We start from the raw sequence: 22,794 nt of genomic DNA on the forward strand, positions 1-22,794 counted from the left end.
CATGAGAATATAAATAAATAAATAAAAGAAATGACCATTGAAATTCACCACCACAAATAACCCCGCTGTCCAAAATAATATACTGACCCAAGTACCAATGTCACGAACCATGCCACTCAATATTCAATGCAAGAACAGGTCGGTTGGTTCTCTAGTCTACAAGTTAAACTTGAAAATGCTGATTGCATTAACTAGCTCCACCCTTGGAATCTATATACAACAGTGATTTTCATTTTTTTTTATCTAATCATTTAAGAACGAAAGATTCGAACTTGGAATATCTTTCAGTATTGAAAGATACGCATATGTGATTTGCGCACTCTTTCATTGTTTGTATGGATAATGAGACGCAATGGACAAATTGATGAAGGTTCATTTGTTGTCAAGTTGAAGAAGATTCATTAACCAAACAGTTTGTTTTACAGTGAGGCAGTGAGCTAAAAGATAATGCTGCATTACTATTTTATTTACAGTGAAGGAAAGCCATACTTTTGTTTTGTCCAAGAAGAAAGAAGAGTAAGACGACACAAAGCACGCGCACATTAGTTTATACTGAAAAGAGTTTACTAAAGTGGTCACGATGCACATTGCACAACACAACACCACAGCACACCCTCTCCTCTCTTCTCTTCTGTTTGGTGTTTTTATCACACAATTGCTGCAGTTAGATATGGTCCCCTGTTCCTCACCCACCTCCCACAACCAAAGCCTTTTCCATGACAAAAAACAAAAGCAAAAACTTGAAAAAGACAACTAGTGCGAAAATATTAAAAACCCTAATACTCCCGCTTTGTAATCTGTCCATACAGCTGTCACTTTAAAGCTCACTTCTTTCTTTTATAAAGTAAATTGGCAACTCCAGCCCTAAAATTTAGAGATATTCTGCAACCCCCACCTGTGTTTTGCTTATTTGCATTTGTTCATTCCCTTATTGGTATTGATATTGAAGGTCTTTCACCTACAATGCCACACCTACCTTGTTCTTATTTAAGCATTGGAAGTAAGGGTGGGTGATGATTAATGGAAGGGTCGATGCATAACCAAATGCGTTCTCTCGTCAAATTTATGTTATCAAACAAATACTTATATTACTAGACATTTTGTGCTTTATTTTCGGTTAAAACTAAATTAAATTATTAGTTTAAACTCACAATTTGACAATATAACATCTTATTTTATCATATAATCTTGACTCTTGAAATGAGCAATTATATATTCCATCATATTGAATGTTTAAGATTCTTTTAGGGATATGACAAAAAATTATTCAAGGGAAACAAGGGGGCAAAAGAGAAAAAGTCATTTTATAAGTTCATCATTACAAATAAAAGTTATGGCAAATTGTGAATACACAAAGCAAAGTGGGCACCTGGAAATTTAAGAAAAGCAGAAGTGTACAAATGCAAAAAGTTCTTTACTATATTCCCCCAGTCAGCAACCACTCAGAGAAAGTGTCTGAGAGAGCTTGCAGAAACGAGTAAACGTATTTAATTTTCACAACCTCCAAGCCAACCCCCTCCTTATTCTTTACTCTCTTCCTCTGCTTTCCACTTTCAAACCCTAGAAACAATTCACCTTTAGATGCAAATGGGTCTCTTCCCCAAACACTAGAAACCCACTAGTTAATCCATTCCCAGATTCAGCTCAATCCCATTTCAGCCATGGCCTCATTATCCTTTTCCAGACACTTAGCTGCCTTTGTTTTGCTCATTTTCTTCCTGCAACCCTCAGCTGCAGACTCAAACTCCTCGTTTTCATTCACTGAATTTGGTAAAGGTCCAAAATTTGAGTCCAATATTGCTCTTTATGGTGATGCAGAGGTTGTTAGTGGTGGGTATGCAGTTCAACTCACTAGTTCAGTGAGATCAAGTGCTGGGAGAACCATGTACAAGAAACCCATCAAGCTCAGTGAAGGTAAACCTCAGAAATCAGTATCTTTCTTCACAAACTTCTCATTTTCTGTGTCCACTGGCAATGGGGATGGTTTGGCCTTTGTTATGGTTCCAAGTGGTTTCAATCTTAGCATGTTTGCTAATAGCTCTTTTGGGCTTTCTCTAGGATATGGGAAAGGTAAATTTAAAGTTGTTGCAGTTAAGTTTAATGCATTAAGGGATGCCAAGGTTCATGTTGGAATTGATGTGGGTAGTTCTGTATCAGCTAAAGTAAGCACTTCTTCAAGTAAGAATTTGAATCTAACTAGTGGGAATAAAACGCATGCTTGGATCGATTATGAAGCTGGTTCGAATAGATTAGAAGTTAGGCTGAGTCAATTTGGTCATCCAAGGCCAGCTGATCCTCTGCTATGGTACCCAATTGACTTGTCAAAACTGTGGGAGCATGAGAAAGTGTTTGTGGGCTTAAGTGCAATGAACAGGAATTCGTCTCAGACATGTTTGATAACTTCTTGGAGCTTTGAGCAAAGGCATGTGCCGCACTGGATGCATTCACAGCCACTAGATCCCGAGGTCTTTGCTAAGAATTCGAAACCGGTGAGAGTTGAAACCAAAAAGGATTGTGTAAAAAGGGTTTTTGGTGCAATGGTTTTTGGTGTTGCTTGTGGAGCATTGGCATCACTCCTTGCGTTGTATTTGTGGACCGTCTTCGGTAATCGGCGTCCGGTGGTGCCAGAGGGCTATGCTGAGCAGCCTAAAGAATTTGAGTATGATAAAGTGAAAGTAGGTGTAGATGATAAAGCCATCGAAGATGGAAAGCAGTAGATGTTTGAGTGTCGAAGGCTGTTGCTTGTTGTATTGTAAATCAATCTTGTTTTTCTTTAATGTATTTTCAGGTTGTGTCTTTACTTGTAGTTGTAACCTGGCAGTCAATTGTCAAAATGTAGTAACCTGGGATTCCACTTTGAACTGGGAAATTGAAACATAGCATGGTTTTCCCCACTCTTATTTAAATTTATTCAACATTAATGCTGGTAGCTGCTTAAATTCCTTGCAAGCTCGTCAGAAATCCAGTTTTTTACCTTCTCTTATGTCGAAGATAGCAAAGCCCTTTCAATTTCTAGCATGACTTTGCAGTCATTTTTGGTAAAGCATGAGGGCCTCTAACTGCAAGTAAATTAGTCTCAACTTCCAGCCCATTCAAACTCAGGCTAGCACTTGATAGCCGAGGATTTAAAGATGTAATTTGCTTAGAATGGCATACATAATCTCCGCTTTATAGGCTTAGAACCATAACTTCATACTTATCACTTCCAACTCATTGAAACTTGGGCTGAGAGATGTTGCCTTTCTGAAAAATACTTGTTATGGCATATACCTTTGTCAAAGATGCAAAAACTCGACAATTGATGCTTCAATCCTTACATATTTTACATGTCATTACAAAAACTTGCAAAATTTTGGATTCAACGGAAAAACATGATAGCAATTCACAGAAAGATGAATCTACCGGATAATGAAGATTACCCGTTGAAACTTGGGCTGAGAGCCAAAGATAAAAGCGCTTAATCTGTTTAGAAATGGCAGTGAAGACGATACACATGCCATTTGTTCAGAAATGGCAACGCATGCTAGTGTTTAAAAAGGATTAATATCACCATATAGAAGATCTCAGTTTACCCAAAGTACATAACAACAGAGAAACGAAATTGGGATAACAAGTTTGTTTTAAACAATATTAAGACCTACAGCTACCACGAACAACTGATCACTTTGCCATACTCCGGCAACCGGAAGTTGCTGCAATTCACATTAGTCAACATCACATTACACCTCCTGACCTTCCTCCTCCTCCTCCTCCTCATAATATTCATCCTCCTCAGCTGTGGCATCCTGGTACTGTTGATACTCTGAAACCAAATCATTCATGTTGCTCTCAGCTTCTGTGAACTCCATCTCATCCATGCCTTCACCCGTGTACCAATGCAAGAAAGCCTTCCTCCTGAACATAGCAGTGAACTGCTCGCTCACACGGCGGAACATCTCCTGAATTGAGGTCGAGTTTCCAATGAAAGTGGACGCCATTTTCAAGCCCGTGGGGGGGATGTCACAGACAGTGGACTTGACATTGTGCGGAATCCATTCCACAAAGTAAGAGGAGTTCTTGTTCTGAACATTGATCATCTGCTCATCAACCTCCTTGGTGCTCATCTTGCCCCTGAACATGGCTGAGGCAGTTAGATATCTGCCATGGCGAGGGTCAGCTGCGCACATCATGTTCTTGGCATCCCACATCTGCTGGGTGAGCTCAGGCACAGTGAGGGCTCTGTACTGTTGTGAGCCACGTGATGTCAAAGGCGCAAAACCCACCATGAAAAAGTGGAGACGAGGGAAGGGGATGAGATTGACAGCAAGCTTTCGGAGGTCAGAGTTGAGCTGACCAGGGAATCTCAAACAGCATGTGACGCCAGACATAGTTGCAGAAATCAAATGGTTCAGATCTCCAACTGTACAAACACAAAAATCAGTATCCCAAATTCCACAATTTAGCAAACCTAAATATCAGAGAACAATTAACTGAGAAACTTACAGCTTGGGGTGCTGAGCTTGAGCGTACGGAAGCAAATGTCATAAAGAGCTTCATTATCTAGAACCATACACTCGTCTGCGTTTTCAACAAGCTGATGCACTGACAAGGTTGCATTGTAGGGCTCAACAACAGTGTCTGAGACCTTGGGGGAGGGAAACACAGAGAAAGTGAGCATCATCCTATCTGGGTATTCTTCTCTGATCTTTGAAATCAACAGAGTACCCATTCCAGACCCAGTTCCTCCTCCTAGGGAATGGCACACCTGAAACCCTACAATTCGAAACAAACCCAACCTAAATACCATGTACCAACAAAACAAAAGAAAATAAATGAGAGCAAGCCATTCAGGAATTTCATCAAATACCTTGTAGGCAATCACAATTCTCGGCTTCCTTGCGAACCACATCGAGCACAGAATCGATCAATTCAGCCCCCTCGGTGTAGTGGCCCTTAGCCCAGTTGTTCCCGGCACCAGACTGGCCAAAAACGAAGTTGTCAGGCCTGAAGATCTGACCGTAAGGTCCAGATCTGACGCTGTCCATGGTCCCTGGCTCAAGGTCCATGAGAACAGCCCTGGGCACATACCTCCCACAACTGGCTTCATTATAATAGACATTTATCCTCTCGAGCTGAAGCTCTGAGTCTCCCTCATACCTTCCGGTGCCGTCGATGCCGTGCTCGGCGCAGACCACCTCCCAGAACTTGGCACCGATCTGGTTGCCGCACTGGCCTCCCTGGATGTGAAGGATTTCACGCATTTTGAATCGAAAAGGCGACGAAAATCAAAAGGCGAATTTAGGGTTTTGGTCTCTCTGTGAGAAAATCGGAGAGAGAGAGAGAGAGAGAAAGGAGAAAGAAATGAATGGGGTAGGGGGGTGGGGACGGAGGCGATCTTTTATAGAAAAGCAGGTTTTCGAGAGGCAACGGTTGGATTTGAATGGAAAAGCGGGAAGTTTTGTTTGAATGGGTGGAAATGAGTTGGGGTATTTGTTTAAGGGGATTGAGAATGGACGGTTCAGATTTGAGGGTGGGGTTGGTGGAGGATTTTGTCTTCCTTTATTTGAAATTCAAATTTTAAAAACAGCTGGGTGCCCGGAATTTTGGCTCCTTTTTTAAATTTGGGAACAAGGACAGATACAGTTTTTAATGTTTCAATCTGGCATTGAAAACCAACCTAGCGTCCCTAGCACAAGAATCGGCACTCTGTCAGTTGAAACTTGAATGTCGCATTTTACTATGCTTTCAAAAATAAAATAAATAATTGTTAAATTAGTGGCGTCGATCGTTTAAAATAGAAACACGAAATTTTGTAAGTTGCGCGTAGCGCGCGTAATAAATAAAAAAAACCTCTCAAACGCACGAAAGAGCGTGCAGAGAGTCTAATTGGTGATAAATCAAATTCTCGTAGAAGACTGTATAAAGTGACTCTACCATTAGCCTTTAGAATTTAGGTTTAGGGTATAGTGAGTTACAATCATTATATATCACAAACACAAACTTATGCGTAATGGTGATTTAGGGCATAGTGAGTTACAATAAGGTGTCACGCTTTGAGCATCAGACTCGAGCTATGTGAAACTTGATTTTGACAGGAGTATCTCCCATTTTTTATTTACAATGGTAAAAGGATATTATTATTTGAATTTCCTTGGCAAAATAATTAGGGGTGGGCATCGATCCTGCTGAACCGATAAAATCGGTTGAATCAAACTATAATTATCGATTTAGTTTGATTTTGACCAAGAAAAAGTCAAATGGTTTAAAAACCGAACCAGGCCGTATATGATTTGGTTTGGTTTGATTTTGAGCTTTTGTAAACTGGCCTAAACCAAACCAGACCGTTTATATGTATATTTATTTATTTATATCTTGTTTTACAAGTGTAATACTCTAATTAATTAATAACTATATATGAATATTTGAATTGTGCTATATTAATTAGTGAAATATAAAGTTTTATGACATTTTTTGAGCTTTAGGATGGTTTCGTATTTTAAAAAATAATTTATGTATGAAGCAAGTTGTGAATTTGTTACTTATAATTGGGCTAACAATATTGAAAAAATGCAAAAAGAAAAGAGAATTGAGATTATGCCCAAATTGGTCAAATCAAACCGAACTAAATCATCTTAAATTGATTTGGTTTGATTCAATTTTCTTTATAACTTTTATCCAAACTAAACCGAATCAAATCATCATATTATAATTAATTTGACTGTAATTTTCAAATGAAACCAATCTGATTCGGACCGTGCCCACCCCTGCAAATGATATAGAGAAAATTGCAAATATTAGATGATAAAAAAATGTAGACTTTCAAGAGAACCGTTCCATGTGGCTATTGGGTTATAATTGACCCAACTTGCAATTGTTTTTATTGTTGGGTGTTCCAGGCAGACCCAATTTCGTTCGTTCCGGTTCGAGCTATGCTCATTGTTTTTATCTGTCGATTCAGTTTCGTTTTGCTATTAGTGTTCGTGGTTCGAACCAACATAGATTAGCCAATTTGACAACCGATTCAATATAAATTCGATTGGATTGATAAATTAGAAATCCAATTCAATCTTATTGTTATGCTAATGCAAAGATTTTTGGGTCACAAATCCAATCTGGAAACGAAGACGTAAATGACTGAATGATGCTGTTAACCAAGAAAATAAAGAGAGGAAAAAAAACATTTAAAAAAAAAAATCAGATCTCAGTAACTCCAGATTATCTTCAATTCCTTGTGGGAAATTGCAGATAGATAACGCAGTATTGATAAACATCATTGATCCACTAAAAAAAACATACGTAAAAACTAGAAAACAATTCGAAAAGAAAAAGCATCTCAGAATATAACTTCCCCATGGTTTTCTTCACAGGCAATCATAGTGCAAGGATAACGATTAAAGAAAATCATCACCGATGCTCGTTTTGAAAAAATTCGACAATAATAAATAAAAACCAGAAGAAAAATCAATATGAAAATCTCGAAAAACAGATCTGGGAAATTATTAAAAAGATGAACAACATTTACTCCAGCTTAGCTTTACGCACTAACCCCATCGCATAAGATAGATATAAGAAGATGAACAAGAGCGCGATAGAGTTAGTGAGAAGGCAAAGGGCGGCGGCGCAGATATTGCGGGTTGTACAAAGCAGCGCCAGTGGGAAAGGGCTTCGGAAAATATTTATAAGGAGGGTGTGATTGGAGTTAACCCTAACCACCTGTTTGGTAAGTGGGATAACTCAATCCTGGATCATGTATCCTAAAATATTCGTATATAGGGGTATAGCCGCGCGGCTATACTATTTTAATATTCGGATATCAACAAGTATAGCCGCACGGTTATGCTATTTAAATATTAGGATATATTTGAAGAGTATAGCCGTGCGGCTATACTATTTAAATATTGGAATATATTCTGAACTAATCTTCCCAAGAAACCTGTTGATTAGAAGATAGCAGACAATGTTACATGCTTGAAGTCAATAACAGAACATGAAATACTCGTAGCACATACCGCCACAGAAGCTGAATCTGCATCACTGAGCAAGACAATCAAGGTAGATATCTTGTTTGGAGCTTCATCAACCCAATATAATTTACTGTTTTTGAAGACATTCAATACACAGTAATTTTGAGAATGAAATACATGCGTAAGTGGAAGGTGGAGCAGCTTGGGTAAGATGTGGGGCAAAACGGCAGTAATCCTGACACTGAAACAGAAAAATGCAGCAACTTAGCCCAACGAAAAAAGAAAAGCATACACAAAACAAGGTGTAAGAGAGTGGGAGTGAGAGACATTCACCTTAAGATTTGTTTGAGGCCATCAAAGTTTGATCATCCTCCAATACACGCAAAAAAGTGGAGACAATTTCATCGACTGCTGAATGCTAAGCCAGCAGACTCACGAACCTCGGGCATGCAAAAAGGATATAAAAAAATCAAGACAAACACTTGTAAAATCGGAAACATCATAAGAACCTGGTTTTTGGGGCACAAATAATTAGAAAATAGTTAAATTAGGTTCCGTAACTAACGAACACATATTGCCAACTATTTGTGCTGCTTTCTTTTTAGTATCTCTCTCTTCTTTCTCCTCTCTTCTATTCTCTATCTCCTTACTCAAACAAGCTTCAGATTTCTCGAATCTTTGTTTTTTATTCTATTGTTAATTATTTTGATATTTTGATGATTGTTGTCTTTATTTTTTGGGTTAGATGTCAAATGATGTGTTTTTTGTTGTTGTTTAGATTTGCTGTTTTTTTCTTTACCTGAGATTGGAAACTAATCATTGGTTAGATCTTAATGTGAGTTTGAGTTTCTGGTTTAATTCTTACAAAAAGTTGGGGTTTTTCTTCAATTTGAGGCAAAAAATCAGGAATTTGCATGTGATTATTGTTAAAATAAATAAATAATAAATATTGAACTCAAGTAGAGTCTGTTTTTTTGGTGCAAAATTGAATGGGTACTTAAAATCTAAGCCATCCCAGTCTAATGCTTCAAAATCCATTATAGTCAGTTTAGGCCAACCCACCAAACAAGGTCAGAATATTTTTCTTGTTATACATGTGATATTGCATTGGTGGAGGGAGAAGGAAATTCAAGAGAATACATGATTAAATGCCATGTTCTCAACCAATTGAACTAGAAATTTATTGCAATCAATAACTTTTTTCAGTTTAATACGTTTTATAAATATTTTAGAGCAATAACCTAATAGATATTGTTTTTCTTCAATCATCTTTTCATGTATTGAGTCGTGTCGAAAATTACCACATGAGAAACTATATTAGAAAGACCCTGTTAGAGCATGTCCACTGCAGGGACTTTAGCCAGGGCAAGAGGCCCATTCTCTCAGTTTTAGACCTCCAGCGTAGCACCTGCAACCAGGGCAAGCCCTGGGTCCCACCAGCCCGGGCAAGCCCAAGGGCGCTGATGTCAGTGGTGATGTCATGCTGACATCAGCGAGTCAAAAAATTTGAAAAAAATGGAAAAAAAAAAATCAAAATTTTTTTTAAAAAAAATACCAAAAAATTATGGATGTTTTCCCTATAAATACATAACAATTTTATTCACTTTCTCTATAAATACATAACAAGTTTATATTTTGTTGCATATTCTTTTTTTTTTTCTTGCCCTTGCCCTAGCTTTTTGGGGTGGAACCAAAAAAGGCAAGGCTGCCACTATTCACATGAATAGTGGCAGCCCTTACTTGCCCTTGCCTCAGCCTTATGGGTGGAGATGCTCTTAGATGGTGGACAAATTGTGGGGTGTGGGGAAGAAGAAATGGTGGACAAATTGTATCCACATGTTCATCACCAAAATGGGCCACTCGTTCAAGAGAGCAGTTGCACATTTCCAACCTTCTCCGCAAGCAAACACATCAAAATAATGGAAAAGTAAAAAAGAACAACCCCCTTCCCAAGCAAAGATAGAGATATATACAAAGCCAGAACAATCCACACTTTTATAGGCACCTTTGAAGAACCATAGCCATATCAAAAACCCTGAGACTGAGAGAAGCAAACTTTACTTCTTCCAACATGGGCATGGTTTTTGGAAAGATAAGAGCGGAAACCCCAAAATACAAAGTGCTTCAATCAACAACCGACTATGAAATCCGGCAATATCCACCTTCAGTGATAGCCCAATTAACCTACCATCCATCGCAGATGAAGGGCGACAAAGACGGCGGCTTTTCTGTGCTGGCCAATTACATAGGCGCCTTTGGAAACCCACAGAACACCAAGCCTGAAAAAATTGCCATGACAGTTCCAGTCATAACCAAGAGCTCAGCTGAAAAAATTGCCATGACGGCTCCAGTTGTGACAAAGACTGGTGGTGCTGAAGATGAGAATAAGATGGTGACAATGGAGTTTCTGTTGCCTTCTAAGTATGAGAAGGCAGAGGAGGCTCCTAGGCCTGTGGATGAGAGGGTGGTGATTAGGGAGGAGGGTGAGAGGAAATATGGGGTGGTGACTTTTCGGGGTGTGGCTACAGATGAGGTGGTGGAAGAGAAGGTGGAGAAGCTGAAGCAGAGCTTAGAGAGAGATGGGTATAAGATTATAGGGGAGTTTTTGCTGGCTAGATATAACCCTCCTTGGACTTTGCCTCCATTCAGGACCAATGAGGTTATGATCCCAATAGAGTAGTTTCTCAGATTCTTGTATGCTTCTCTGTTTTTTTTTTTCACATTCAGTATTAAATAAATGAAAACATGTAATTTTCTGTCGATTATATATAAATCACTATTTAGAGTTTTTCCATTTTACATTACATCTGCTGAGACCATGAACACCGCACAAGATAATCCTACAAAAGCTTTATGTACCTCTCAACCACCAACCGATCTCCCATCATTTCTTCATTACATTGGTGGGAATCGAACTTTATACCGCACGTATATAGCTTGAAGGCAGTCTCTTAAGTAAAGCCATTAAATCCTTGCTGGGGCAAAACACGAAAAAGATGGATAAACCCTAAAGCTGGACTCACCAATAGCTTAATTTTAGCATGACAAACTTCAACCGACACTACCATCGACTCAGTAAGCTATTGTGTGTTTCTTGCAAACAAACAAAACAGAGGAGAGGAGAAAAGGGGAAAACTTTGAAACTGAAATTCAACCAAGTAACTGTACGTAGAGCCATGGATCAAAACTATGTTAACTTGCCCAAAATTCATAACAATTATAAATTACAAAGAGGCATAATTCACACAGAGCTTCACCCAAAGATTAGCTTAAATACAATAACTATGATGTTTAAAATTATGAGAGGTAATCTCAAGAATTGGCATAAATGTATAAGCCCTATGATCTTTCCCTTGAGCGTGGTTCTTCCTCCTTGAATTTGTAGCAAGGTCCACCCCCTCGGATCAAGAAAGCGATCCTCATTCAGTACTGCAAATGCATTTGCAAGTAGCAAAAAGCCTTGGATCAAAGTCGCAAACCCCGTGAAAAAGGAGAGAAGAGGGAACATCTTAGTTCCTAAACAAGAAAGACAATATTCTTATGAGAATTATCAGTCAAAAAGTTTCATAAATTTCATGCATACATAAAATTAAGCCAACACAAACCGAAACTGTGCAGATCCTGAACAGGGTATGAAGGATATACATTCAAAGTAAGAAACTGATCAAAACTGAAAGACATGAACTTTACATAATTGAATCGATTCTAGAAGAAGAAAATAAACCCAAAAAAAAAAGTAGCTAGGAGCTCTTACCAGCGATTACAAGTTACAGAAGAAAACCAGTCGTTTCTCGGTTGAAAGCCTCCGCCTTGTCTACTTAGAGACAAAGGAAAGGTATCGCAAAACAAGGGTTTAAGCACTAAACCGAGCCGGGTCAGAATCCTTTGGTAACTTTTAATCTGACGGTTGAGAATACTCCACGTGTATGTTTGATTCCAATATATGAAGACCCGATAAAATTTTACAGAGGGAGGGACTGAGTAGGAGGGAGGTTGCTGATGAGCATGGAAGGAAGAGGAGGCTCCTAACTTCTCTAATATGGAGGTATTTATCAAGATGTGTTAACCTTAAAATATATAAAACAGGAAATAAATGTCAATTACAATCGGACAATATAAACTGATAAGTAAGACTGTATAAACGGTAAGTAACCAAAATGCTGGCTAAATAAGGAATAGCCAACGGTAAGTAACCAAAATTCAAATCCTGGCTAAATAAGGAATAGCCAACGATACGTAACTAAAATTCTGACTAAATAAGGACTCGCCAACAGTTATTAGGGAAGACGGTGAGAGGAAATATGGGGTGGTGAGGGGTGTGGCTACAGAGAAGGTGGAGAAGCTGAAGCAGAGGGAGTTTTTGATGGCAAGATATAACCCTCCTTGGACTTTGCCTCTATTCAGGACCAATGAGGTTATGATCCCAATTGAGTAGTAGTTTCTCAGATTCTTGTATGCTGCTCTGTTTTGTTCACATTCAGTATGAAATAAATAAAGCCATGTAATTTTCTGCCAAATATATAAGTCACTATTTAGAGTTTTTCCATTTTACAATACATCTGCTTTAGCAAATTGAGCTGCATATAATGCACTAAGTAATTTGGCATAATCATAATGCTGAGCCCATGAACACCGCACCAGATCATCTTACAAAAGCTTCATGGACCTCTCAACAAACCGATCCACATTCAGTACTCACACCCCCTCTTAAAATGTAGACTCATTTTATATGCCCATCCTTTTTTCGTTACAATGGAGGAAATCGAACTTCATCCTCCCTTCACTACTTGGGCTAACCTAAGACCTTTTATTTGTAGAAACAAAGATGAAGAAAGTAACCAACAGCTTAATTTTAGCATGACAAACTTCAACCAACACACTACCATCAACTCAATAAGCTATCTGCATCCCGATTCTCTTGTGTTTCTTGTGAACAACAAACAAAACAGAGGAGAAGTGAAAAGGGGAAAATTTTGAAACTCAATTCAAATAAGTAAACTATATGTACAACAACAACGAAGGCCATGGATCAAAACCATGTTAACTAGCCCAAAATTCATAAATTACAAAGAGGCATAAATCACACAGAGCTTCACCCAGAGATTAGCTTCACTGCAATGGTTATGATGTTCAAAACTATAAGAGGTAATCTGAAGTATTGGCATGCATGTATAAACCCTATGATCTGTCCCTTAAGCGTGGTTTTTCCTCCTTGTATTTGTAACAAGGTCCACCCCCTCGGACCAAGAAACCGATCCTCATTCAGTACTGCAAATGCATTTGCAAGTAGCAAAAAGCCTTGGAGCAAAGTCCACAACCCCATTATCTGCATAACAGAGAGAGGCTTCAACATCTCAGTTCCTAACTATCAGTCAAAAAGTTCTATGAAATTTCATGCATACATAAAATTCAGCCAACGAGTCCAAAAGGGTCAATCTTAAAATTTCAAGCCCCGGCAGAAACTGTGCAAATCCTGAACAGGGTATGAAGGATTTTGGCAGAAACGATAGATGGTATTTTATGATTTATGTCAACAGTCAATATTGAAACAGACAGATAAAATCGAACCATGGATAGAAATCCAAAGTGGGAAACTGATCAAAATTGAAAGGCATGAACTTTACATAATTGAATCGAACTCTTACCAGCGTCAACAAGTTACAGAAGAAAACAAGTCGTTTCTCGGTTGAAAGCCTCCGCCTTGATTTCAACGAGACAAGGGAAAGGTATTGCAAAACAAGGATTTAAGCACTAACCCGAGCCAGGTCAGAATTTTGTAACTTTTGATCGGACGGTTCAGGATGGTCCACGTGTACCGCTTTGAACATTTCCTCACTTTGTATTGATCCGACCCGACTTTTGAGTCCAATATATGACGACCCGATAAAATTTTTACAGAGGGACTGAGAGGGATGTTGGTGACGAGCATGGATAAACCCTAACACTCCACTCAAATATGGCTTCGTTTCAGTTACTTCCACCATATCTTCCTCTTCACCAACTTCACTTCTCTCGCCCAAGCTCCAGAAGCTTGATTGCTAAACCTTCAGAACCTCTAAAGAACCAAACTTTGAAGCCCCGCTATCTGCTTAAACCACCCAAATCACACAAGCTAAACCCACCCAGAGCTTCCATTAATGGCGAAGACAACGGAAGCATCGAGTCCAGCGAGCCCACTCGCCGAGGCAGGAAAAAGGGTCCCACTTCATCTTCATCTTCTTCAGCAACATCTCCACCGAAAAAGACCAAGCGTTCGGAAAAAGCCCAGGTCGAAAATGGCACAGTAGAAACTGCCAAACCCACAATCCAAACCGAAAACCCAGACTCTGAGCTCGAAGATTACGACGACGGCATCGATTTTCCGTACGACGACCCTCCTCTGGTCTGCTGCTTCGGCGCCGCGCAGAAAGAGTTTGTTCCCACGGTTCGGGTCTCCGACAACCCAATGCACCCGGACATCTACTCGCAGTGGAAGATGCTCCAGTGGGACCCGCCGGAGTTCGTGAGGGCCCCTGGCGGATCGCCGTCCAATGTGGCAATTTCGCACGTGCGGCTCGGCGGCAGGGCCGCGTTCATGGGCAAAGTTGGGGACGATGATTTTGGGGATGAGCTGGTTTTGATGATGAACAAGGAGAAGGTTCAGACGCGTGCGGTGAAGTTCGATAGGAATGCGAAGACTGCTTGTACCTCTATGAAGATTAAGTTTGATGATGAGAAAATGTGGGCTGAGACTGTGAAAGAGTCAGCTGAAGACTCTTTGCTCAGCTCAGAACTTAACCTAGCTGTGCTCAAAGAGGTATGAAATATTAGTGAATAAATTGTGTTTTGTTTATATGTTTTCACAAAACAAGTAACTTGGCTTAGTTGTCTTAGTCTTTGAAATGGTTCATTGGTTTTGGGTTTTTCAATTGATTGAGAATGCAGCAATCGTTTGTTTGAGCACATTGTTTTTTCAGATTGTTGTTGCTTATGGAGTTTGATGTTGTTCCGGAAACAGGGATAAGATCATTTTTGTGATAGGTTTTGATGTCTTAATGCAGGCCAGAATATTCCACTTCAGCTCAGAAGTTTTGACATCTCCCTCAATGCAATCGACCCTTTTGAGAGCATTGTCTTATTCAAAAAAGTTTGGGGGGCTTGTGTTTTTCGATGTGAATTTGCCATTGCCTCTATGGAAATCGCGTGACGAAACCAGGAAATATATGGAGAGAGCCTGGAATGAAGCAGACATAATCGAGGTTTCAAGGCAGGAATTGGAATTTCTTCTAGATGAAGACTATTATGTGAGGAAGAGGAATTACAGGCCCCAATACTATGCTGAGGAGTTTGAACAGACCAAGAAGAGGAGAGATTATTACCATTACACACCCGAAGAAATATCTCCTTTATGGCATGATGGACTTAAATTTTTGTTCGTGACTGATGGAACGCTTCGGATTCATTATTATTCCCCTTCATTTCATGGTGTTGTGATTGGAACAGAAGATGTGCTCATAACCCCATTCACTTGTGATAGGACTGGTTCTGGGGATGCTGTTGTAGCTGCTATTATGAGAAAGCTGACCACGTGCCCTGAGATGTATGAAAATCAGGATGTTTTGGAAAGGCAGCTTCGTTTTGCAGTTGCAGCAGGAATTATATCGCAGTGGACGATCGGTGCTGTTAGAGGGTTTCCTACAGAAAGTGCAACTCAAAATCTGAAGGAGCAGGTTTATGTACCTTCAATGTGGTAGTTTAGGGCCTAGCCTTCAAATATAGCAATGTTGTTCAGAAATAGTGTTCGTTGTATGACCTCTTGAGGGTTGAGAATTTTGTCTGTTAGGAATGTGAGAAGAAAGATTGTATCCAATGTACACTAGCATTTGAATTCACATCACTGTTACTTGCAACGCTAACAGAAACCATAGATAATTGATACTCAACTAATTGCAAAATGGTTCCTGATTAAAAAAAAGGTTCTTTTCTATTATAAGCCGTATGAAGAATTACATTCAAGTTCATCGTGAAGCTCTTTTTTCTTTTCACAATGTTGAGACCAAATCAAAGAAAGAATAATTGAATCAATGAATTACTATAACACCATTTCGACAACGGCAAGGTCTCTGTGCTGATGAAACAATCTGTTTTTATCCTAAAACTATATGCGAGCTCGACCTTCTCTGCTTTCTTCCATGCCTTCTGGAATCACCCGCGAAGTCCCTCCTCACTTGTAGTAGGTACAACATAACCGAAACTTGCATTGCAAATCACAAGGGAAACCTTAAAAACTTCTCGACCCTGTAAGCAAGTATAGTTTCTGAAACCAAGTGAAAAAGCACTTCATTCCAAAGCCCCATTATCAGCTGCCATTTGAGCAGTGGTATTGTGTATTTCACAACAGCAGGAGCCACATATTCTCTCCCCAATACTATCTTTGAGATGAAACACTTATGCTCCGTCTCTCATCTAACTTCTGCCTAGCAATTTGCTCCTCTGCCTTGTTACAGATGCAACCAGGAAACGGATTTGCGTAAAAATTCTCCTCCAACCTTGGTGACTCTCCCACTTGTCTAACATATGGTGCTCCAAGCCTGTCAGAATGCAGACTTTTAACCTCCGAAGAAAACTTTTCCCACAGTACAGCACCCTTATCCAACTGATCGACCAGTTTAACAAAATTTTGTCTGAAATGAAAATCATAACATGTCAGAAAACTAGCAATTGGTTTTAAAAGCTGGGAGTTTGGAGGAAAAAACTAAATGCCTGGTATGAGAGCGAACCTGTCAGGGTTGATACTCTTACTAAATCCTTCAAATCTCCTATGTCCTTGCACTGCCTTAGCCATATTTCCATCATATGTGTAAACAAAGACATCACTCTCTAGTGCTACAATATAATCCAAGGCTGCAAGGCGATTTTGATATGGCTTAAAGGGCTCTAACTCTTGTTCTGTTGCAAGAGTGGAATGAGAAAAGACATTAGGATACTCGGAGCGAAAAGCAGCCATGCTATTTCCTCCATATATCTCGCCAGCAACAATGTAGATTGTAGTTGTTGAAGGGTATCCCATGGCTTTAAGGAACAGGGCTGCCTCTCTTGGTGAAAATGGGCATCCACCTTCCTTCCTTCGTTCTTCACTATCTATCTCTTTCTCCTTCCAGTGTTTAACATTGTACCTCATAACCCGAAGTTCCTCAGATTCCTCTGCAGTGAGGTTGTGGCTGCAGCCGGTGAAAGCAAGCATGTCCTTCTCATATCTGCAATCAAGAAGGGTTTCTTTACTTAGTTAAACCACTTCAGAACAAGATAATGCCCAAAGAATCAAATCCATAGAACAAAGATATACCTTAAATGAAGAGCAACAAATGGATTGCTATTCTTCCTTAGTCGATCAACCAAAACTCTGCCAAGATCCTCAATCTCTTTTGCATACTGGAGAGCCTCGTAATTGGCACGGCACCTCAGCCTTTGGATCGAGGATGCAAGTCCATTGTTAGCAAGCCGGGAATCGGTGTGGGTAAACTTCAGAACTTTATGCTTTTTCAACAATGGGATCATCTCGCTTCTGTAATAACTAGCCTGCATGTGAAGCATCTTTAGATACAATTCCAATAATATAAAAACTAATTCAAAAGTCCCTCGAGAATATATAACAATATTGCACCTTTGACCAGGAGATGGGAGCTTTCTGAAGAGGCTTCAGAGCAGCATAGCGGGTTGGCAAATACTCCACTATATCAATATCATCTTTTAGTACTTTCATGAAGTGTCTCCAGTCAAAGATATCTTTAAAATCACTGCAAATATAAGACAGAATTTGATCAGTAAAATAAAATTAATTAGCCACTCATATCCAACAACCTCATTGGCTAAGAAATGTACCTTGGATCTGTCCAAAAAGACTGGTGGTCCAGCAAAGGCAGAACCAGGGTAGCATTCATTATCTTTGCAACGGCTACCATATCACATATCTGCAACATCAATTGGGTTACCATGTCAGCTTCAAAAACGTGTGCAAAAATGGGAAATGAGGTCAAATCCAAAATGCGTGGCAAAGATTTGTAGGAAGATTATTACCCCTGTTCTCATTTGATTCAATCCTCCATTGGCATGAACAAGCAGATAACCATTTGTTTTCGATCCTGTTCCTGTGGGAAATGAAATTCATATTTGAAAAACCAGTCAAAAATTGATCAATGTTGTCATGCATGATAAAGAGCTTGACAAATTTAGGTATGGAACAAAGAGACATACTTATCCGATTCTTGGGTCGAGCTATGCATTTATCAAAATTGTCACTGTTGGGTTTCCTCCAAATTTCTGGGGTCTGAACAAAGCAAATAAATTTATGATCAATACCAATTAATCACAGCATTAAATCCTTAGAAAGCAAACTCAACCCAGCAAATAAAATTACTGTATAAACTAAAAAAGCCATTAAATTTTCAATTTAACCACCATACATATTTAATCCATAGAAGGCAAGTATGAAACGAGAAAGGGACAAATGTGAAACGAGAAAGGGACAAATGTGAAACGAGAAAGGGACAAATGTGAAACGAGAAAGGTATGAAGCATAAACAGCCAATTAGCACAATATGGAAACTAATTGAGTCAAAATTGAAACAAATGCATTCAACTATTCCCATTAGAGCCAAAAGTCAATTCTTTAACGTGAACGTTAATAACAAAAACATTAAGACATTTTCTCTTTCCCTTCCTGAACTTTCTTGGCAACCAAACAGGTGGTGGAAAAAATGAAAAATACACAAGATTAAAATGGGAGAATTGATTGATTGTCTTACCGGCGACCGCTCGAGGAGGCGTTTGAACATGGTGGAGGGTTCACTTTCAGACAACCTCTCCCTCTCCAAAACACGTTGGGGCATGGAATTAGAGGCCTGGTTCTCAGTGACGGCTTGCTGAGCAGCGGCCCAGTCGTCCTTGTACGACTTCAAAATCAAAAGCCGGCCCTCTGTTCTCTTCGCTTCGCCGACCACCTCCATATGGTGGCTCAAAAGAGAGAACCTGATGAACACGGAGATAACCGCCATCAACAACAGAGCCCCGAATATCTTACGGCCCATGTTCCGCCCCGATCTCAGCATCTGCAGCATCGCGACCGTCCATAAAAACCCATCCTCAATCAGAGGAAGCCACGTGTCGGGGACGCAGAAAAAGGCCCGCCTCCGAAGCAGGAGATACTTCATCAGAGGGTGGGGCGAATAATGGTTGTGGTCGTTGAGGTGGTGGAAGGGGCCAAAAATGATACCGTTGGGAGTAATCTCGTTTTCCTCATCGTCGCCGCCAGTGCCGCAGTCGTAGACAACGTTGTTGTTGTTGTCTGGGTTGACGACACTACTCGTAGGGAGTCGCTCGGCGTCCATGAGGCCGTCGGCGACCCGTCGTCTGGTCTTCGTGGGCAGCGCGAGAGGGTGTCGTGGGCTACTGTTGGACGAGCTGTTCGGGCCACCGGACGACATAGCCGGCCGGCACAAACGTTGTTTAAAACTAAAAATGTACGCTGTATATAATCAGATTTGATTCAGTTTTCCTCGAAACCAAACCAAATCAAATGTTAGGTAGGATTTAACTTTCCGGGAAAATAAAAATCACAAAAGAAAATGAGAGACAAAGAGAAACAGAGACCGTCGGTTGGGATTGTAGGTCGAATGTGTTCCCCAATGGGTTCCCAGAGAAAAAGGGTGGTCCGAAATCCTAGGCAAGAACAAAGGGATGCTTTATTATTTTCTGATTTTTTGTAAAGTGGATGTTTTTTTTTCTGTTCTCTGTCTCAAAACTCTCTAATGGCGGGTCTACGCATGTTCTAATTTTCTGAGAGGCCGGTTTTTATCATGGCCAAAGCTTAAAGAGGAATACTCAAATGACAGTATTGCCCTTGATAATTCACGAAAAGAACCAACGAAAAGTTGCGAGTCTGTTACGGTGCGCCATATGCACTATCCGGTGCCATTCTGTTTTCTTGTTTAGTGAAAAATCAAAATGGTATTTTGCCTAATCAGTTGGATTAAGAGAACGTGCTTAACCAAAATCCACCTGTTTTTTTCATGTCCACAAAAATTAAAAATTAGAAAGAAAATTTTACTTTTTTTTTTTGGCAATGAAAAATTACGTTACTTAATTCACCTTCTAATGTTTTTCTTGTAACCCTAATTTTCATATTTTTTTTGTCAAGTAAAGATGAGGGTAGTTGTGCTAGATGGAGACCCAATGGTACTTTCGAAATATCTATAATGCTAAATTTTCTCTTCTTTTTTTTGGGTAATGGCGACATCCAATGTGTAAATTTGTAAGATAATTTTTCTGATATAAGCTAAATTGGATAAAGAGGAAATCGAATATTGAACTTCGAGTGCATGAGTAAATGTTCTTAACAACTTAAGGTACAAGCTTCTTGTTGTAGTGGGACAATTTTTAACATGGCTATGGTACAATATCAAACTATTAGTTTTGGCATATTATAAACTAATCTTCCATGTATCTTAATCCAATTGGCGGCTTTGTAATTATTATTATTATTTAAAGTTCATCATAAACGCCAAATTTATAAAACAAGAGAGCAGTACGGGTAATTAAACTTTTGTTGAGAAGGATAATGGGATTGACTATTTTGGCTTGTAGTGACTGAGGTTTTTTTGCTTTTGTCATTGTAGTGCACTCAAAAGTGAAGCATTTTTGTGCTAGGTAATATGAGTTGATAACTTGCCTTCCATTAGTATGTTGATTGCTAAGGATGAGGGCTAATTCATGAAAAACTTGGATTTGATTTCGGATGAACATACCAACTTCTTAAATCCCAAATAATGTAACAATGACAGTGTTTTATTTGTTTATATTTAGGTCATAACTCATGTGTATAACAAACTCCACAATAACGCAGATATATTGCTCATCGATCACTTGTATATATGGTTATAAGTTATAATCCGACATGTCAATGCCTTCAAGTTATGTGGTACCTTTATAACTATTTACATAAAATGGGCATGAAAACCAGCCCTATGGAATCAATCATTAAGAAGCCTCCTACTTTGAGGGAGTCTACTCAATCATTCACATTTCTCATCATGCAACTTATATATATGACCTCTCCCCTACGTTTTCGTTTTTCTCCCATGTGTGTGTGGTCAAAATGGTTTAGTGACTTTTGGCCTAAGAAACCTACTTCTTTCTAGTTTAATTATGCTGTCTAGCCAGACATGATAGACTAGTATTTGTTACGACACCGTTTTATAGTTTGAGTGAAGATCCACTGCAAAAACATCAGAGGCTCATCAGCTAGATGCATGCTATGTGCCTTAAAAAGTTTATGGTTTTGTGGAGATGATGTGTTTCAACTTTCAATTAGCATCGAATGCTTTTCATCTATTAATCACCACAATAATTCACACTCTGCCAAATCATGTAAACTTATCTACATTCAATCTCCAAGTTACTTGCTTATTGGGCTTGTTATTTTCCATTTTTGATCTAATTTTCTTGTTTCTTCCTTGCTATTTGCAATTGAAATTTCTTGATGAATTTGGATATTTTAGTTGGTTATGTCCTTTTAGGTTGATATTGTGCTTATCGTTAAACGATGCATTAAGTATTAAATATTTTGTCTTCCTTAATTAGACGACTAAATAATTTCCTCGTATGTGTGTGGATTAAGCTTGTTGATTAAGGTCATATGCCCACCATCTTTCACCCAAGTCCGAGTCCCCCTTGATCACTGATTTGCACAAAATACTCTTACTACTAAGCTATGGACATGTTGGCGAGTAATTGAGAGTACTTTAAATTTAAACCAAACAAGAAGGGGAGTTGGGTGTGTATGCATTTATCATAAAGGGTATTATGGACATTACACATAAACTCTCTGCCGTGCAAAATATAGTACCTCAAGTTTAGTGTTGCAACCTTTTGGAACGTTCCTCGATTCTCGTTTTCAGCCTCTCTGTCACTTTATCATAGAACACGGAACGTAGCCGTCTGACTGACGTTCCAGCCTACGTACAGTATAGAGAAATTCAACGTGCCACGTGGCACTAGTCACGAGTTCCAGCTTCGCATACAGACACAATCATATTTCGTCTCTTATTAAGTTATTACCGTACCGTCTCGAGTCGGCACATGATAAATCTAACCGTTGGAACAGGATTGTGACCCTCTCTGACTTTATAGCCGTTGGATTTGATTGGCGACAATTATTGTTTGGGATTAAATCGGAGCGGTTGGTTTATTTACCGTGATGATGGAGTTGGGGATCAGACGGTGATGAGTGGAGCCGGGCCATGACGTATCATGAGACGGTGGCTGCCGGTGCGGATTTTGAGGGTGTAGTGCGGCGCCAATCGGATGTGGGATTGTGAGGGCCCTGATTAAAATTCAACGCGGAAACGAGTGTAAAGCTAAGCACGTCCTGTCGTTTAGGATGAATATCGTCAAATCATTTTGGTCTCATCTAAAATATCCAAAATAATAAATAATAAATGGAATATATTTAGAATAAAACCAGATAAATTATGAATATTTATTTTCAATTTTTTCAAAAAAAATTCTAAGTGGAAAAGGTCCTAGATGAATTTTGAGTGTCTTGGAAAATGTGGATGGGAACTTGGATTGGGAGTGTCCCATGGGGAGAGAAATATTGGAATTTCAGTGGATTTTATTTGGGTGTGGAAATTTAGTGGAAGTTAACGATGCATTATAAGATGATTGTGGCGGAGATCATGCCTAAATAGATATATAATAAGAGACTAATCATTTTATTTTTACATGGGTACCCAACTAACCATGTTTTATGCCCTAGCTATAATTGCCTAAAGACTTGCCTCATGACCTAAGAAAAATAAAAATAGGGTGGCCA

General features: G+C 39.3%; 7 protein-coding genes and 2 non-coding genes across 10 annotated transcripts; 3 read left to right on the plus strand and 6 right to left on the minus strand.

The window, feature by feature from the left end:
* Positions 1–1,454: 1,454 nt before the first annotated feature.
* Positions 1,455–2,900, plus strand: LOC117631222 (L-type lectin-domain containing receptor kinase VIII.2-like). The gene has a single exon (XM_034364251.1). It carries the CDS (start codon positions 1,662–1,664, stop codon positions 2,715–2,717), a length of 1,056 nt encoding a protein of 351 aa, XP_034220142.1. The 5' UTR covers positions 1,455–1,661; the 3' UTR covers positions 2,718–2,900.
* Positions 2,901–3,448: 548 nt separating this feature from the next.
* LOC117629989 (tubulin beta chain-like) lies at positions 3,449–5,618 on the minus strand. Its single transcript, XM_034362680.1, has 3 exons — positions 4,847–5,618; positions 4,483–4,752; positions 3,449–4,399 (listed from the first exon to the last, which is right to left on the minus strand). Exons 1-3 carry the CDS (start codon positions 5,238–5,240, stop codon positions 3,720–3,722), a joined length of 1,344 nt encoding a protein of 447 aa, XP_034218571.1. The 5' UTR covers positions 5,241–5,618; the 3' UTR covers positions 3,449–3,719.
* Positions 5,619–7,172: 1,554 nt separating this feature from the next.
* On the minus strand, positions 7,173–7,262 carry LOC117633307. Its single transcript, XR_004586620.1, has one exon. It is a non-coding gene; the product is annotated as a small nucleolar RNA snoR27 (small nucleolar RNA).
* Positions 7,263–7,305: 43 nt separating this feature from the next.
* On the minus strand, positions 7,306–7,396 carry LOC117633306. The gene has a single exon (XR_004586619.1). It is a non-coding gene; the product is annotated as a small nucleolar RNA snoR26 (small nucleolar RNA).
* A 2,354-nt stretch (positions 7,397–9,750) lies between these two features.
* On the plus strand, positions 9,751–10,742 carry LOC117631467. Its single transcript, XM_034364626.1, has one exon. It carries the CDS (start codon positions 10,015–10,017, stop codon positions 10,621–10,623), a length of 609 nt encoding a protein of 202 aa, XP_034220517.1. The 5' UTR covers positions 9,751–10,014; the 3' UTR covers positions 10,624–10,742.
* A 380-nt stretch (positions 10,743–11,122) lies between these two features.
* On the minus strand, positions 11,123–13,646 carry LOC117629621 (protein transport protein yos1-like). 2 transcript variants are annotated; one of them, XM_034362166.1, is made up of 4 exons: positions 13,589–13,643; positions 11,827–11,977; positions 11,698–11,760; positions 11,123–11,459 (listed from the first exon to the last, which is right to left on the minus strand). In XM_034362166.1, exon 4 carries the CDS (start codon positions 11,449–11,451, stop codon positions 11,197–11,199), a length of 255 nt encoding a protein of 84 aa, XP_034218057.1. In that variant the 5' UTR covers positions 11,452–11,459; positions 11,698–11,760; positions 11,827–11,977; positions 13,589–13,643; the 3' UTR covers positions 11,123–11,196. The 2 variants fall into 2 exon arrangements, with proteins under 2 accessions (XP_034218057.1, XP_034218058.1); XM_034362167.1 differs by lacking the exons at positions 11,698–11,760; positions 11,827–11,977 and having other exon boundaries at positions 13,589–13,646.
* Positions 12,651–13,668, minus strand: LOC117629622 (immediate early response 3-interacting protein 1-like). The gene is made up of 2 exons (XM_034362168.1): positions 13,589–13,668; positions 12,651–13,269 (listed from the first exon to the last, which is right to left on the minus strand). The coding sequence occupies exon 2, from the start codon at positions 13,264–13,266 to the stop codon at positions 13,036–13,038; it is 231 nt and encodes a 76-aa protein (XP_034218059.1). The 5' UTR covers positions 13,267–13,269; positions 13,589–13,668; the 3' UTR covers positions 12,651–13,035.
* Positions 13,669–13,846: 178 nt separating this feature from the next.
* On the plus strand, positions 13,847–15,832 carry LOC117633049 (fructokinase-like 1, chloroplastic). The gene is made up of 2 exons (XM_034366720.1): positions 13,847–14,739; positions 14,984–15,832. Exons 1-2 carry the CDS (start codon positions 13,900–13,902, stop codon positions 15,674–15,676), a joined length of 1,533 nt encoding a protein of 510 aa, XP_034222611.1. The 5' UTR covers positions 13,847–13,899; the 3' UTR covers positions 15,677–15,832.
* Positions 15,833–15,884: 52 nt separating this feature from the next.
* On the minus strand, positions 15,885–19,737 carry LOC117633048 (O-fucosyltransferase 19). The gene is made up of 8 exons (XM_034366719.1): positions 18,728–19,737; positions 18,177–18,249; positions 18,000–18,070; positions 17,805–17,893; positions 17,587–17,719; positions 17,269–17,501; positions 16,703–17,179; positions 15,885–16,606 (listed from the first exon to the last, which is right to left on the minus strand). The coding sequence occupies exons 1-8, from the start codon at positions 19,403–19,405 to the stop codon at positions 16,351–16,353; spliced, it is 2,010 nt and encodes a 669-aa protein (XP_034222610.1). The 5' UTR covers positions 19,406–19,737; the 3' UTR covers positions 15,885–16,350.
* Positions 19,738–22,794: the final 3,057 nt, after the last annotated feature.

This window comes from Prunus dulcis, chromosome 6 (assembly GCF_902201215.1).
Source record: "Prunus dulcis chromosome 6, ALMONDv2, whole genome shotgun sequence".
NCBI lineage: Eukaryota > Viridiplantae > Streptophyta > Magnoliopsida > Rosales > Rosaceae > Prunus > Prunus dulcis.